General features: G+C 39.1%; 1 protein-coding gene across 2 annotated transcripts in view; it reads right to left on the bottom strand.

Annotated features, from left to right (window-relative positions):
* spata18 (spermatogenesis associated 18) overlaps positions 1 to 18,030 on the bottom strand; it is a 36,436-nt gene that overhangs the window by 3,751 nt on the left and 14,655 nt on the right. For both annotated transcript variants that reach the window (XM_039751189.1, XM_039751188.1), the window contains exons 4-10: positions 13,363 to 13,481; positions 10,473 to 10,568; positions 9,016 to 9,150; positions 7,174 to 7,414; positions 6,427 to 6,585; positions 4,331 to 4,506; positions 3,567 to 3,690 (exon numbers count right to left, since the gene is read on the bottom strand). In XM_039751189.1, coding sequence (XP_039607123.1) covers positions 3,567 to 3,690; positions 4,331 to 4,506; positions 6,427 to 6,585; positions 7,174 to 7,414; positions 9,016 to 9,150; positions 10,473 to 10,568; positions 13,363 to 13,481 — 1,050 coding nt within the window. The remainder of the gene's footprint in view (positions 1 to 3,566; positions 3,691 to 4,330; positions 4,507 to 6,426; positions 6,586 to 7,173; positions 7,415 to 9,015; positions 9,151 to 10,472; positions 10,569 to 13,362; positions 13,482 to 18,030) is intronic.

The raw sequence follows: 18,030 nt of genomic DNA, 5'->3' as shown, positions 1-18,030 counted from the left end.
AAATAAAAACTGCCTATTTGTCCGTTCCTGGACTAAATACAGGTCAAATCCAGTTATAGCGAATACCGAAGTAACCAAACTTTCAGAATAATAAACACTTCTTGTTGGCCCGGACAAAAGTTTATACAACATCATGTTTATCAGATTTCGTTTTAACAAAATGTACATTTCAGTATAACAAACATTTATTCGACCAAAACAGCCACCAAAGACAATAATGCGAGGTAAAAAATACTTAATGCCATGCCTACACTTTCTTGTGGTATCCGGGGTGAACTTCTCCAGACTGGTGGTAAGGCTGTCCTCCTGGCATTGCAAGCAATGCAATACACAATGCCTCTTGACAGTCCCCCAGCCTTGACTCTCTAAGAAGACAAGGAAAAACTCCCAAAAAAACCCTTGTAGGGAAAAAATGGAAGAAACCTTGGGAAAGGCAGTTCAAAAAGAGACCATTTCCAGGTAGGTTGGGTGTGCAGTGGATGTCAAAAAGAACCGACTGGAAAATGGAACTTGTCATCCCTATCTAGAAAGGGAAGGATGATCGCCTGGATTGCGGCAACTGCTCTCGGTGCCGGGGTCCTTGCTAGGGTCATCCTCAATAGGATCCATGATCACTTGCTCACCTACCAGCAACCAGAACAGTCTGGTTTTACACCTAAGAAGTCTACCATCGACCACATCCTGGCACTGAGGGTTCTCATGGAGTGCAAATGCAAATATCGGCAGAGTTTCTTTGCAGCCTTTGTTGATTTTCATTTAATTTTCAGTATTCGACTCAGTTGATTGAGCTGCCCTGTGAGACATCCTGAGAATTCATGGGATCCCCTCAAGGTTTCTGGATATCACAGCCAGCCTGTACACTGGTACTGTTAGTGCTGTGCACAGTAGAGGCAGAACCTTTGTGTTTTTTCCATTTGATTCTGGGGTTCATCAGGGGTGTATTCTTGCTCCTACTCTGTTCAATGCTTGCATGGACTGGGTGTTGCGCAAGATCATGGGTTCCAGCAACTGTGGGGCATTTGTTGGTGAAGAAAGATTCAGTGATCTTGACTTTGCCAATGATGCCGTGATCTTTGTGGAGTCAATGGAGGCTCTGATCGGGGAGCTTGAGAGACTGAGAGAAGAGTCTGAGTGTCTGGGCTTGCAAGTGTCCTGGATAAAAACCAAGATCCATGCCTTTTAATGGCCTCTTAGGCACAGCCATCAGAAGTGTGTATGTCTGTAGAGAGAGTGTCACCCTTGTTACCTCAGCAGTGACATTCATGTCTCTGATGACTCTTCCTATAAAGTCAGTAAACAGATTGGGAGAGCAGGGGGTCATGAGGTCACTGGAAAGGGGTGTGTGGCACTCCCGATATCTATGCAAAAGGACTAAGGTCCATGTCTTTATAGAGTCCTGTGCTTCCTGTCTTGCTATATGGTTGAGAGACATGGACGCTATCCAGTGACCCGAGACTGACTGGACTCCTTCAGTACTGTGTCTCTTCTGAGAATCCTTGGGTACAGCTGCTTTGACTTTGTGTAGAATGAGCGGTTGCTCACAGAGTCCCAAATGAGACACATTACCTGCATTGTGAGGGAGCGTCAGTTACTGCACTAAGGCCATGTGGCATGATTCTTGATCCAGCTTGCAGGATCCTCATTGTTGAGGACCCAAGTGGCTGGACCAGGCCAAGGGGATGCCTAAGGAACACCTCGCTGCTGCAGATAGATGGTCATTTCTGGAAGGTGGGACTGGACCAGGTCTTCCTTCAAAGGATGGGTCTTCCTGGAGGGTTGCCAACCAGGATACCAAGCTGTTTCATCGGGTAATGGGTGTGGCAATGCACTGTACCCAGTGCATGCTACCCAACCTGACCTGACTTGACCTACACTTTCGCCAAATCTTGGGAACCCTGCAAAAGGCCATCTCTTTCTTTTGCAAAATTTCCAGTTTCAGGCAGTCTCAGCAAGAATATAGGTGTGACATCATACCAACAGCCGAATTCTGAGTGAGTGCTCCATCTGTGTGGGTAGTTATGTCGTGTGCGGATACTGTACTGTTCTGTATTCATACCTGTATATCTATAAAATAAAAAAGTTAATTCTAACGTCTCATTTTCAAATAAAATATTTTTTAAAGTTTAAGAAGCACTGTTTTTTATACAGGCATTATCAAGCTTGGACCACAGAGTTGCAACAAAGACAGGGAGGTGTGTCCATGTTTCCAAGCAAAATATAGGTACTTTATTACTGTATAGAGGAGGCAGGTACAGTCTCAAGACTTCTTTCAAAATAGGGGCACACAAGATAGGACCTGTGACACAGGGAATAGTCCTGCTTTAGCTCCCATCTTCAGATTAGAAGAACATCAGCAGCTCAGAGTCATCACTCTGGCAGACCAGGAGAGTGCGAGAAAGAGCAGGTCAAAGCCCGGTGTTAAATATTCTAAACATTGCATGACAAGTATGTTACATGGTAAGCCTGATCCTACAGAGCCACCACTGCTATTAGAAATGGTGAATCACTGATGACCGTAGCCACAATAGTATTTTCCCCATATTCATTATAACAAAATATTTTCATAGTCCCGTTAATTTTGTTACAATGGGATTCTACTTGTATTAACTGATTGTCAAATTCTTTAACAGTCAACCTGCTTTCCCTTCTTATCTCCAACGATAATCTCAGCTCCATCATTTTTCCTAAACATTAACCATTCACTTGTCTTCCCCTCAAAATAAAAGCCACTATTCCCAACCCCAAACACCCATAATGACATCTGAGCTCTCTACCTGCCCATTTCCAAACTGTGCAGAGTCTCTGTACTCCCTTAATGTCTTTGCTGATACCATCTTGTATAAAGTGAATCTTGGCAAAGCTATGAGAAAGATGCAGCCCTTAGCACACCCAGTGAATGCATCCTCCTTCAGTGGGAGGAATACAAGATTGGCGACCAAAGATCACCTTCCCTTCCTTCAACCTTTAGTGCTTTTCTTGCAACATCATGCCTCTGATAGACCTGAAGGACAACTAATTTATAAATGCAACATTTACTAAGATACAAACCACAGAATACAATTGCATGTCATACTTCAAAATGAAAAAAAAGGTTCTGCTTCTCCTAAAACAATACTATTGATACTATTCAGATTCTAAAACAGTACTGGGAGTGCTATAATGACACAGAGACCTGGGTTTGAATTTCAGCCTGTGTGTTGCTTGTATGCAGTACGTTCTCCATGTACAACATCTGCATATCTGTATGGAGGTATGTGCGTCTTTGTATGGTTGCTAGTGTGCCCCAAGATGGAATGGTGCTTTGTCTTTTGTTACGTCCTGCCTTTCACCTAGTTCTCCTAGGACAGGCAATAGCCCAATGGAACCCTGAAGTGTATTATTGGGTTAAGAAATAAATGGATGAGAGGAAGTTAACATTGCCTCTATGGCTTTTTCATGTTACTACAGACCAAGTAACATGAGTATGTATACAGTATATAATACTGTATATATGTATTAATGTTAAAAAATCATGAAGATATACAAAGATGACTACCAGTAGCCCCAAAACAAATATATTGGCTTACCAAAGCCCCCCTCTTTGTGACGGCCTCCCCCTTTACAATGACAGAATCTCCTTCCATAAGTGCTGGCCACACATGGTACGCCACCAGAGGAGCAGTATACTCGGAGTCATAGCTGCGTCGGTATCTGGAAGAAAAAGGAGTTACTTAGTTGTAGTTCAAAGTTCAATGTTCACAGTGTTTTCATACTGCAAGCAGAGTAAGAGTTTGTACTTCGCAGTTTTTTTTCTTTCATAAATTCTTTCTGTGTCGTTTTGAGAAATACAAAAGCTAGCTACATGGTTTACTTGCCAAACAGCACCATCAAACCATCAGAGCTTTGTAAATTTGAAATTAAGATAGAGATATATCATTCATTTTAAGCTTCATACTATTTTCTTATTTCATCCTTCACTTGATAGTTTATATTTGGTGATTTTGAAAGCAGCCATTTAACTATGTCACTTTGTCCATACATGGAAAGTGGTCACCATACATATTTTTAATTGTGGAAATTTGACAATAAACTCAATTTTGACAAAAATCCTTCACAGATTTAGAAGTCATTTATAACTAAAAACATGAACTTTTATTTGAAACCAATTTATTATTTCACTGTGTACTGTAATGCAGCAGTGGAGATGTTTTTCAAGTCTTCACTCCTGTATTACACATTGTACTAATTGGTATTGTAAAATGTAATCATTACTCATAACCATTGAATGTTTTGAGTGTTGACAAAACAGCCATCCAAACACTTTGAGTACTTAGTGTGCTGTCACCCTTACTTATTATCACTGAAGAGCTCTCCATCAGTTGTAAAAGCAATGTCCAAAGCAGGCTCCAGGGTCTGCATTGAAAAGGCCAAACGACAAACCTCCCGGATGAAACTGCTGATGAGGATAAAGTCGACTTCTGGTGGGAATGAGATCTTTGGATTCACATTCATTGCACGGATCACATCCTAGAGAAATTTGTTCAAAATAAAAAGTAACAAGATGATAAATATAAGCCATCAAGAAAAGTGACAAGGCAAACACTAACACTCACTCATGATGACTTCCTAGACTTGTCACATTCAGTTGCGATATTAAAAATGGATATTTTTTGCTGCAGCAGATTATTTTTTAAAATGTTATTTCCCTCATTTGAATAGTGCATAAAAACACTCTACAAAAGATTTCATTGTAAAATTCACATTTTCCAATACTAAAAAGCATTAAAAGGTAAGCACTGATATTACATACAGTATCTTCTAAAAAAAAAACAGTACACACTTTTGAAGGCTGCAAATTAAGAACTACAACTGTGTGTACTAATTTAAATGTAACATTTAGATACATCTGAAAAATGAACATCTAGAATTATTTTCAACTAGCTGTGCAAGTCCGTACTGTAAAAAGCCCGGGGTCCTAGAAACTATTGAAATCATCAGAAAAAAAATTGAAATGTAGAGATGTTAGGTCATTAAAAGGAACTACTCTGGGCATCGCTCTCCTAGGAGGATTCATTTTGCCAATGTACTTCCATCGTTTGTGCATTAGTGGCGGGAGGAAAAGTAAAAGGGATACCGTTTTGCAGATGTTAGCAGCTAAGCAGCTTTGTCTTTCTTCGGAGGTTTTGTTTTGCAGACGTGCTCACCTTGCTTGTATATTACCGGCAGGAGGAAAAGAAAATGGGATACTGTTTTTCTGATGTTAGCAGCTAAGCGACTTTGTCTTTCTTCAGAGGTTTCGTTTTGCTGACGTGCTGGCCTCACTTGTGTTATTAGCGGCTAAGCGAGTTTTCTGTTTCCTCTGAGGTGGAGACCTTACCACGACTCCACCTCTTACATTTCCAGGCCGGACAGATACACACACTTCTATGCGTAGACGTTTAAATATAAGATTAGTGCATATTGGTGATTATTTCTACAAGTGACAATAGATGCACATGTAGCATCTATAGTATTTCAAAAATCACAAATGTCTCTAAAACTATGGTATTTATTTGTTCCGTACTTCCACAGTACATACTTTACTTTTGCTTTAATTGTGTGGTGTCCTCTCAGCCAAACCAACTATTACAGGTTGTTCAGAGGTAGAGGTGTGGTGGTCTTTATTCTGGTATCACAGAGTACAATGGCATTTTAATAAAATGCTGAAGGAATAATTAACTAGTTAAACCTGTGCTTAAGTGAACATTCAGTATTTCAAGGAGATATCTATATGTCCATTTGCCAAGAATAGACATTTTTTGCCAATTTAATTTTTTTTTCAGAAACTAAGTATAGTTCAACAAGTCTTGGCCACATTTTTCACATTAACATCTGAAATGTGGACTCTCACACTGTGAACAGGATTGTTCCTTTTGAGCATCATATATTACCAAGTGCATGTGGTAATGGTAGTTACCCACCAAACCAGGAGTTGGTGCTGTGTGCTAATGCCTTCTTTTTTCCTCCCTCTGCAGAACCAGAACATTGACAGCCATTCCACCTTTGACATCACTTCCATTGTCTGTCCTCCTGGACCCACCCCTTCCTATTTGACCAGTGATTTGAGTCAGTTCACTATCAGACTCCCACCTGAAAAGGCATCTAATTTATCTTTGTAAAATGATTTTCTATTTATTTTCATTATACGGGGTCACAGGTGTGCCCCAACCTTTTTCTGTGTCTGTTTCTTGCTTTACGTTATTCTTTAGTAGGAGAATCCAATATTTAAAAGTATCCTATTAACTATGTAAGGAAAATGTATCTTATGTCTCTGCATTCAACAAACAAGAAGCTTGCAATGGCATTTTTGTAATACAGTGTGCTAAAAGTTGTTCCATTTCTCAAATATAACACACACAGCATTTTCTTTTCTATGGCTATGCCCTCACTGATAACATAAGTACTCACATTAACACTTGACTGGACATCATATAAATCCAAGTTGCGAATAATATAGTCCATCACAGTGTCATCCAGGGACTCTGGTCCAGTATGTGTGGGAGAAAGCGTCTTTCTTACTCGTAGCCTAAATTGCCTGAAGGCCATTTTAGCAGCATGGAAAGATTCCTAAAACAAGATAAAAAAGGTCACTGCTTGAAAGCAGGCTGATTGTATAGCATCAAAGATTTTCAAAGAATTATGTAATAAAACAGTACGTGATATATTAAGAAAAAGCAGTAATTTAATTAACATTTCATTATACTTCTGATACACCCACTCACTAGTCCTGTCAGTATAGTGCTTGACTGTCATCTTTACTCGGATTTCTTTTTGTCCAAAAAAAAAAAAAAGAACTTTATGGTGGGATGCTATAAATGCTAACACCCAAAGTATATCATACAGCATCAGACTCAGTGGATGAGATTTTAAGGTAATCAACCTTCCCTGTCCTAGATTTTTCAACCATAGGCATTTTTCTCAGAAATGCTGCCTTGGAAAAAAGGTTTCCCTCATCACTTTATTTATATCATAGACTTTACCTAGTTTACCCTAACAATAAAGTGGGTTCAAGGAAAAAAATGGCATTTTATAATTCATAAAATGGGATTTATATTTTACATAAACATCAAGGTTTATTTGTATCTCTTCTGGCAAAACAAACAAAATAGCAAAATGTATGGCCATCTGCTTTATATTATAATAACAAATACACACCACTGTAGCAATAAAAATGATCCTTTGCACCATCTCTATATCATCAATATAGCGTTTTAGTAGGCTCTGGGCATCCAGACGCTCAATAGAGTAAATGTCATTGAATCGACTTATCATCCGGGACTGGCGCGTAGAGTTAGACAGCCTTGTCCAAGATGGAGATTCACTCCTGAGATATGGAAGAGGACTAGGAGAACGACTTCGATGACCGATGGGGCTAGATGACCGGCTTCTAATTAGCCTGCAAAACAAAAACAAAAAAAAGGTGGTATAGCATTCAATATATATACTATAGTCAAAATCCCTGCTGTTTTGTCATTTAAGCAATTAGAACACCCAGTTGAGACCTGTTGGTATCCGAGGCTTTGAAGTAAACTTCAAAAGAAATTTTATTGAAACTTAAATGGCTAAGAATAAATGCAGCTAGCCTTTATCCATGGCATTTCAATTTCTCATGGCTGTCTTAGGTGTTTCTTAATAATATCTTTGTGGAAGTCAACCTTCATTATGCCCTGGCACTACCCTGTATTGAAATTGATGGGAACTTTCCATAAATTACTTCTTAGGTAAATTGCAGTAACATAGCAAAGATCTTATTTCTTTTTGTAAGATCATATCAGTTGGATCATCAGGCAAAGCAATGGTGGGTATACTAGGAACAGGGATTGATAACCAAAGTTTAATGAACATGGCCATCTTTTAATAACATTGTCAATATGCCACGGGTCACGTAAATATCCACATAGATAGATAGATAGATAGATAGATAGATAGATAGATAGATAGATAGATAGATAGATAGATAGATAGATAGATAGATAGATAGATAGATAGATAGATAGATAGATACTTTATTAATCCCAAGGGGAAATTCACATACTCCAGCAGCAGCATACTGATAAAAACAATATTAAATTAATGAGTGATAATAATGCAGGTAGTAAAAAAAGTGGCCAGGGAACGAGTCCAAACCAAAAAAATGGAAGTGGACTGTTTTTCATTCAGCACCTCTTCCTCTAAGGCTACTTCTAAAGTTCTTCTAAAGAATCTTGATATGCAATATTTAAAGACATGATATACTATTAAAGTTTGGTTCTAAGATGTCATCCTTTCTCATACATTCTGCATTCCTGATCATTTTTCTCTGATTAAAATTGATAATTTGCTTTATCTTTTGTTTCATTCAGCAATCCATCTTCAAACAACTTAATCTAGTTCATGGTCCAATTCATTGCCAGGGTGGAGCAGAGGCAATCCTGGTAACATCAAGCATTCCAGGCATTCCATTATAGGGCAGAAACCAACCCTGAACTGGACGACAAGCCACTCATATACACAAACATATTCACAGATCAGCGTAATGTCACCAGTTTCCTACTTCTTAACTTGCTTGTCTTTGGAGCTGTGAGAAGAAAACCTACATAGATATGTGGAGAGTGTGCAAACACTGCATGGATAATAGCAAGTGTCAAACTGGAACCCAGGCTGTGAAGCAGCTGCACTAGCCACTGTACCATGCTTTAGTCTTTATTTCACTAGCTTCATTCAAATTATGAGTGCTTACCCTACGTACCCGTACTCTGTTCAGATGCCTGTAGAACCTAATATCGATCAAGCTTAAAAAGCGTGCCTGGTTCCCCCAAGGCATCTACACCCAAGTGTCAGTATTACTTGAGCATGCCTGACAGAAAAATATGTTTCTTCAAATGCTGTGAATTTATCAGAAGTTTGCAAACTGTTCTTCCAAGGAGATAGCAACGGGTCTTCTGCTACACTGCAGATAATAAGTATACCATAGAATAAAAGATTTTCATAATAAAAAAAGAAGAATTTAAAATTTACCTGTCCTGAAGTAGTGATTTTTCTGTTGTAAGAATGGATATTTCATCTTTAAGCATTCTCATTTGCCTTTCATAATCATCAAGAATATCTAATTTCCTTTTGTACATTTGAGCCTCATCTCGAGCTGTCATCAAGCTGCCAAACACAAAAGTGAGATGATGAGGTGATAAACTACTGCAGTTACTGTGTATGAACATACTGATGAACAGCTACGCTAAATATTTCACAACTGCATTCTTCAAATTTGCTTTAACCTGCTAATTTCAGTGAAGGGTGTCAGGAAGCTGGAGCCTATGTTGGCAACATTAGATGACATTTTAAAATGTTTTACATGTAACAGAAAAAAGTATGCTTAGCATCTCTGAATGGTTTTGGTTAATACATATATTCTTCACATTAATATAATTTTCATTCTTGCAGTAAATATGTGGCGTGCTAGGCTGGTAACATCACTTCAAGAGAGGCCCACTGAATCGACAGGGTAATTAAGAGAGCATGCTAAGTTAAAGAACGCACTCTGGACCCCGTGGAGGGAGTAGTGAAAGAGAGAAGTAAAGCAAAACTGAGTGCCATGAACAATGCCACACATCGTCTCTCTGACAAACTAACAATGAGGACTTTCAGCCAACAAATTATTCAGCAGAAGTGTGTCAAGAAACGCTACTTGGGCTCCTTTATCCCAACAGCAAAATGCCTGCTTAATGCTTTACTGGGACTGGGACAGCCAAGTCAGAATTCTTGCTTTATAATCATTCTAGTGTGTGTTCAGACCAAAGCTTGTGCATATTTATTTATTAACTTATTTATGTACCTATTTACAGTATGTATTTATTTATTTATTTAAAGAACTTCTGTAAAAAGCCAAATTTCCCTCTGGAGACAAATAAAAGTTATATCTATCTATCTATCTATCTAATAATATTCATTTGAAGTGATACATTAAACAATATTGTTTATTGCAGCATTTTGGATATTGCACTTAACCTGAAAAAAACTTAACATGTGTAAAGATTAGACTAACAGGATTAAACTTTACTGGTAGCTTGTTAGACTTTAAAACATGAGTACTGGTCAAGTATTTAATCAAAATTTAAAGAAAAAAAAACAAAACAACTTTATTAAAAAAATGAACTGTACAACCTTAACACTAAGCAATCCTGCTTTCACACTATGGATTTAACAGATTTTTCATGCATTTTCTCTTTTTAAAAAGATTAATTTATATCTGATTGTATGGTTTTAAAATCTATCCAAATATCTTACTTAGTACAATAATAAGATGAACTGTCCTTCAATAATTTTCATTCATGGAGTGTTTATATTATAACCCAGGTCTGACAAGAAAAGAAGTCTGAGTGTAAAATCAGCAACAGTGGTATGTAAATAACCACCTGAATCAGGAGATAACAATACAACCTCTTTAAAAAAGCACAAAGTATCACAGAACTTTCACATACTCTGCCTTCAGCTGAATGATTTCATCTTCAGTTGCAAGAAGAGTTGTTGCGGATTTGTTTCTTGTCTCATCAAGGTCTAATTGTGCATCTTCTAATCTGCAGTTAACAGCAGAAATTAGACAATAAAAAATACTGTTTATTTAAAAAAAAAGCCTACCAACAGGAAGGATTCACATTTTAAACTTAATGGAACATAACTAAACAAACAAACAGATAACAAGGGATGTTACATTTAAGGAAGCATGATGGGAAATCACTGTAGGCACTGACAACAAAATGGTCATTTTGGTGTGCATGCATTACTGCATAATAATAATTGGTTGAAATAAATAAACACATACATGAAATTTAAATACATTTTTATAGGTATGTGTTTAATACCAGTTCAGCATGGCATAGTTAAGACAGTTCTTAGACATTTTAAAAGGACTGAAAATCCAAAGAAAATTAAAGAAAAAACATAATAATTAATGTAAGAAATGTATCCCTACCAAGTTTTAGACTGTAGCAATGGCCATATAAAATCCTTTTCAGTAATAAATCTGATAAATACATATTGCATGCTCTCCAAAAATGCAAGACATTAATCCACAAATTGGCCAACTATTCATGTAATATATTTCTTGTGTGTATACAGGGCTGTGGTGGGTTGGCACCCTGCCCAGGATTGGTTCCTGCCTTGTGCCCTGTGTTGGCTGGGATTGGCTCCAGCAGACCCCCGTGACCCTGTATTCGGATTCAGCGGGTTAGAAAATGGATCGATGGGTGTATACAGGGACAACAGAAATGCCATGTGGAAGGTAGGGTAGACATTTAAAGGACAATTTAGGATGTTGATTCTGCCTTGAATGGAGGACTACATTCTAAAAGCTTCTGTTCAGTAACCCTTGTGGGAGATCACAAATAAAGAGAATACGACAGAGCCCAAGGTACTTCCCAAAAGAGACACTTCTATGACTAAAGCTGCACACACACAATACAACTAACATGAAAATGATATCATTTCTGCTGAAGCCAACAATAAACCAATAGTCACATTTTTCCAAAAAACTTTTTACTTGTTGCAGAGTATATATCTTTCTGATAAGGCTACAGTTTGATCTTTCAGAAGCAACAGACCTAAAATGGAACCAACTCACAATTTTATGCTAGTCCAAGGTTCATTCAGGTTCACAACGGTAGATACTTGCATCTCACCAATTTAGAGTCACAACCTAACTTTGTAACTTGGTGATATGGAAGAAAAAGCCCCAGAAAATAAAATTTAAAAAAAGGCAACAAAACCATAAGTAGAATACATAGACGCCACAAATGACCCAGGCTAGCCAAGTATTGTTGGTGATTTAAGGGAATAAGTCTGGCAGGAGTCCTTAGAGCATGAAAAGAAATAATGACCTTATTATGATACTTAAATTTAATTAACTTTTTAAACAATATATTGAAGCATTAATGAAACTGAGCAGCATGGTGGTGCATTGATAGGGTTTGCGTCTTGGGTCCTTCCTGTGTGGAGTTTGCATATTCTCCCCATGTCTACATGGATTTCTTCCAACTGTACAAAGACATGCAGGTTAAGTGAACTGGCAATGCTAAATTTGGCGCATTTGTGTGTTTGATGTGTGGGTGTGTGTCACCCTGCGATGGACTGGCGCCATGTCCAGGGTGTGTTCCCGCCTTGCACCCTATGGTTGTGGAGACAAGCAAACAACACTGGTCTGGATTAACTGGGTTAGAAAATGACATGACATGTACAAAATTTTTTTAAACATTTATTCAGTTTGCCCAGTCTAGTTCAGAATCATGGGGGATGGAGTCTAACCTCTGAAGCATTGGGGACAAAGTAGAAACAACCAGGACAGAGGAACAATAGTCAACACAGGGTACCCTCCCACACTCACTAAAAACCAGCCAGTTCACAGTTTCCAAATAATCAAATTATATAAAATTTATATAAACATACACAAATACATGTATATATATATATATTGTGACGGGCAACCGGAACCCTCAGCACCCTGAGTGTGGAAGGACCGGAGGAGAGAGTATTTTCAGGACAGTTCCACAACCTGGCCGACTGAGGGCAGCCCCTTGGGTTTCCAGTGGGGCCATGGGTCATGAGCATGGGAGTGGAACCCTGCTGGGACCATGGCCACCATTAGGGGGCACATGGACATTTATAGGGCCCTATTTGGCCACACTTCCGCCATACCCTGAAGAGCGGCCAGAAGAAGCTCGTTGGGCACCTGAGAGTCCTTCTGGGTGCCCTCTAAAAAGGGGCCAGACCCCACTATTCTTCGGCCAGAACCGAGAGGAAGAGGACAAAACCTTGAGGAGGAGTGGAGACGAAAGGACTGTTGTGTTGTTGTACTGATGATATGTGCAATTGATCCTGTAAATAAACCGTGTGTTGGATAAATATATATATAAATATATATATATATATATATATATATATATATATATATATATATATATATATATATATATATATATATATAAAATGTATATTTAGAATTTAAAAGGAAGATGAAAAATAAAAATCTACACAGACAACAGGAGAATATGCAAGTTCGACAGATGTAGTAACTGACCACAGGATTCAGAACTCAGGACGTTAGATATATGGGGCAGCAGCACTATAAACTGTGCCATCCTAATTTTAAAACATAAAACGCAAAAGTATTTTGTAGAATATTAATGAAAGTGCTAAAGCATTCAGCATACAGTATGCAGAAAGAATTTGAAAATAAAACAGACTAAATAAAAACTTTAGTCTAAACAAGACAAAATGTTCTTCTAGATGAGTATAAAATAGTTTTGCAGTAATGACAGATTGATTGGTCTTGTTTGGTTTACTTATCTCAAGAAAAAAAAAAGTTTTTAGTCTTACTCTTGTTTAACTGCATTCAATTGCATCTGTGCTGAATTTAGTTGGGTCTCCATTTTTTTAATTTCATGCTCATGGGAAATAGAAAGTTCTCTAATCTTCATATCCTTCTCTTTAGACTCCTACAAACAAAAAAAAAAACAGAGAGTTAGCTAAGAGACAAACCAGTTTTGGGTGGTTCAAATCCATCTCATGGCAGACTCACACAACTAGACTCATTCATACGCAGCCAGTTTAGAGGTGACAACACAAGCTAAAATGCATCTCTTTGAAATGCTGAGGGAACTGAAGTGACTGCAGAAAAGCCCATGAAAACATGGGAAGAACATGCAGACTTCACACTGACAGTGCTTAAGTAGAAGCTTCAACCTGGGACAACACAGCTTTTCTAAATTTGGTTTGCATAAAAGAATGTATGTTTGTGTGAGAGTGTGCTCTTGCAGTTTTTATAACCATTTTTACTGAATATAGGGACAAATACAGAAGTATCCATTCAAGAAGGAAGGAAGTAGGAAAAGGTGGCATCTCATGCTCTGTAGCTGACTGGCACCTGCTTCAGGGTTAGATCATGTGTTGAACCTAATGCGCTTAGGATAGGCACCTGTTCTTCTGACCATGAATTGCTTAAATTAATTAGACAATGAATGGATAGAGGAAGTTTCTAGCAAGGTAGGAATATTTCCGATTTATTCAATAACAGCTGATATGCCGATTTAGTGATCAAAACCCATAATTTAACAAAGAAAGTGAACCTCAAATTGTAGAATTATTTAAAAAGTCCTATTTAGGGATGCACAGTATATCACTACTGGAAAAAAAAACACCAAATTTAAAAAATGGTACAGTACCAGCATTTTAGGATTTTCAGTACAGAAAGTAAATGTCAGCTTTCAACACAATACCCCAACCGCCATTTCCCTCAACACTCACTATTGCAGTCCATTTAGTAGACTTCATGAAACAAAAAACTTGTGTGCAATCAAAACTTCAGCTTGTTACCTCAATCCAATCAGGACACACACCCCCACTAACCCATTGCTTTGATGTGATATGTGATATGGACTTCAAGGCTTTAAAAAGGGAAGCAGTGGAAGGAGGTGAGCATGTTGTGTGGTGCAATTGGGGAGTTGGGGAGTTATGGAGTTATTTGTTATTTCCTTTGTAATAATTTTGGTACTGAGGTCCAAAAGCTGGTACTGATACCAAAGTCTAACTTTTTGTACCACTCCAACTCAAGTCCTATTAGTATAACAGTCTTAACAACAGTCTGTGAATTTCCCCTTGGGATTGATAAAGTATCTATCAACTAATGCCAAAATCTACCAAATGGAGAAGCATACTATATACAGTAAATAGTGCTGAAATCCATAGCAGAAACAAGCTACAGTGAAACCCACCATTAAATCACCATTTCTCTTGCCAGCTATGAAAGCCTGGCAGGTAAAAGTTGTCTTAAGAGATGCAGTTCAAGTACCCTGGCATCAATCTTTCAGACTAAACATCACAGCACTTTCAGAAGTGGTGCAGAAGCAACTGCATGTACTGTAGCTAACTGTTTTCCTGTGAGGCCTGTATGGAGGCAGCCAGGAAACAGGACCATATATTAGGACCAAGTAAGTGTCTTTACATGATTTAATGGCTCCTGGGCATCTCCTGTACAACCAACTAGTGTCAGCAAAAAAGGGTCTTAAATTGCTGCAAGTCAACAGGTGGCAGTGCTACCTGAACTTGACCAATGTCAATTAAGGAATAGATCTGATGTTGAAAGACCTTCAACACCATGGAGTTTGGATAAAGCAGACACATACTATTCAAAAACAAAAGTTATGTTATTCACCCAACTCCAATCTGCAAAAAAATAAGGTAGTCAAAATAAATCACTGTAAAATATGCAAGCATATTAAAGGTCCATCCATCCATCCATTTTACAACCCGCTGAATCCAAACACATCGTCACGGGGGTCTGCTGGAGCCAATCCCAGCCAACACAGGGCACAAGGCAGGAACCAATCCTGGGCAGGGTGCCCAACCCACCGCAGGACACACACACCCACACACCAAGCACACACTAGGTCCAATTTAGAATCGCCAATCCACCTAACCGGCATGTCTTTGGACTGTGGGAGGAAACTGGAGCACCCGGAGGAAACCCACGCAGACACGGGGAGAACATGGACCCAGGTCTCCTACCTGCGAGGCAGCAGCGCTACCACTGCACCACCGTGCCGCCCCGCATATAAAAAGGTAATTAATATATTTAGTTTTCAATTAATTTTACACATTACTAGATAAAACTATTCCTTACCTACAGTTAACGATTGTGCATATTAACCCTAACCCTAAGGTTACAACAGTATACACAAAGAAGTACAAACTTAAGTAAATTAAAAAAAATTCCAAAATGTATACAGGACAATACGGTCAGAAATTACAGTATTTATTTTTTTTGGATTACTTTAAATATACTGCTCAAAAAAATTAAAGGAACACTTTTTAATCGGAGTATAGCATTAAGTCAATTAAACTTCTGGGATATTGATCGGTCAGTTACAGTGCATCCAGAAAGTATTCACAGCGCATCACTTTTTCCACATTTTGTTATGTTACAGCCTTATTCCAAAATGGATTAAATTATTTTTTCCTCAGAATTCTACACACACCCCATAATGACAACGTGAAAAAGTTTACTTGAGGTTTTGCAAATTTATTAAAAATAAAAACTGAGAAATCACATGTACATAAGTATTCACAGCCTTTGCTCAATACTTTGTCGATGCACCTTTGGCAGCAATTACAGCCTCAAGTCTTTTTGAATTTGATGCCACAAGCTTGGCACACCTATCCTTGACCAGTTTCACCCATTCCTCTTTGCAGCACCTCTAAAGCTCCATCAGGTTGGATGGGAAGCATCAGTGCACAGCCATTTTAAGATCTCTCCAGAGATGTTCAATCAGAATAAAGTCTGGGCTCTGGCTGGGCCACTCAAGGACTTTCACAGAGTTGTCCTGAAGCCACTCCTTTGATATCTTGGCTGTGTGCTTAGGACCGTTCTCCTGCTGAAAGATGAACCGTCACCCCAGTCTGAGGTCAAGAGCGCTCTGAAGCAGGTTTTCATCCAGGATGTCTCTGTACATTGCTGCAGTCATCTTTACCTTTATCCTGACTAGTCTCCCAGCTCCTGCCACGGAAAAACATTCCCACAGCATGATGCTGCCACCACCATGTTTTACTGTAGGGATGGTATTGGCCTGGTGATGATCGGTGCCTGGTTTCCTTCAAACGTCACGCCTGGCATTCACACCAAAGAGTTCAATCTTTGTCTCATCAGACCAGAGAATTTTGTTTCTCATGGTCTGAGAATCCTTCAGGTGCCTTTTGGCAAACTCCAGGCGGGCTGCCATGTGCCTTTTACTAAGGAGTGGCTTCCGTCTGGCCACTCTACCATAGAGGCCTGATTGGTGGATTGCTGCAGAAATGGTTGTCCTTCAGGAAGGTTCTCCTCTCACCACAGAGGACGTCTGGAGCTCTGAAAGAGTCACCATCGGGTTCTTGGTCACCTCCCTGACTAAGGCCCTTCTCCCCCGATTGCTCAGTTTAGATGGCCGGCCAGCTCTAGGAAGAGTCCTGGTGGTTTTGAACTTCTTCCACTTACGGATGATGGAGGCCACTGTGCTCATTGGGACCTTCAAAGCAGCAGAAATTTTTCTGTAACCTTCCCCAGATTTGTGCCTCGAGACAATCCTGTCTCAGAGGTCTACAGACAATTCCTTTGACTTCATGCTTGGGTTGTGCTCTGACATGAACTGTCAACTGTGGGACCTTATATAGACAGGTGTGTGCCTTTCCAAATCATGTCCAATCAACTGAATTTACCACAGGTGGACTCCAATTAAGCTGCAGAAACATCTCAAGGATGATCAGGGAAAACAGGATGCACTTGAGCTCAATTTTGAGCTTCATGGCAAAGGCTGTGAATACTTATGTACATGTGCTTTCTCAATTTTTTTATTTTTAATAAATTTGCAAAAACCTCAAGTAAACTTTTTTCACGTTGTCATTATGAGGTGTTGTGTGTAGAATTCTGAGGAAAAAAATGAATTTAACCCATTTTGGAATAAGGCTGTAACATAACAAAATGTGGAAAAAGTGATGCGTTGTGAATACTTTCTGGATGCACTGTAAGTAGCAGAGAGGATTGTTAATCAGTTTCAGCTGCTTTGGGGTTAATGAAATTAACAACAGGTGCATTAAAGGGGCAACAATGAGACGACCCCCAAAACAGGTGAAGGCCACTAATATTGTTTTTTCACTAGTTTTGCATTTGGCTATGGTCAGTGTCACTACTGGTAGTATAAGGCGATACCTGGACCCTACAAAGGTTGCACAGTTAGTCCAACTTCTCCAGCATGGCACATAAATACGTGCCATTGCCAGAAGGTATGCTGTGTCTCCCAGCACAGTCTCAAGAGCATGGAGGAGATTCCAGCTGACAGGCGGTTACTCGAAGAGAGCTGGACAGGGCAGTAGAAGGTCCTTAACCCATCAGCAGGACCAGTATCTGCTCCTTTGGGCAAGGAGGAACAGGATGAGCACTGCCAGAGCCCTACAAAAATGGCCTCCAGTAGGCCACTGGTGTGAATGTCTCTGACCAAACAATCAGAAACAGACTTC

This window comes from Polypterus senegalus, chromosome 4 (genome assembly GCF_016835505.1).
Source record: "Polypterus senegalus isolate Bchr_013 chromosome 4, ASM1683550v1, whole genome shotgun sequence".
NCBI lineage: Eukaryota > Metazoa > Chordata > Cladistia > Polypteriformes > Polypteridae > Polypterus > Polypterus senegalus.
This window is presented reverse-complemented; position numbering and strand designations above follow the sequence as displayed.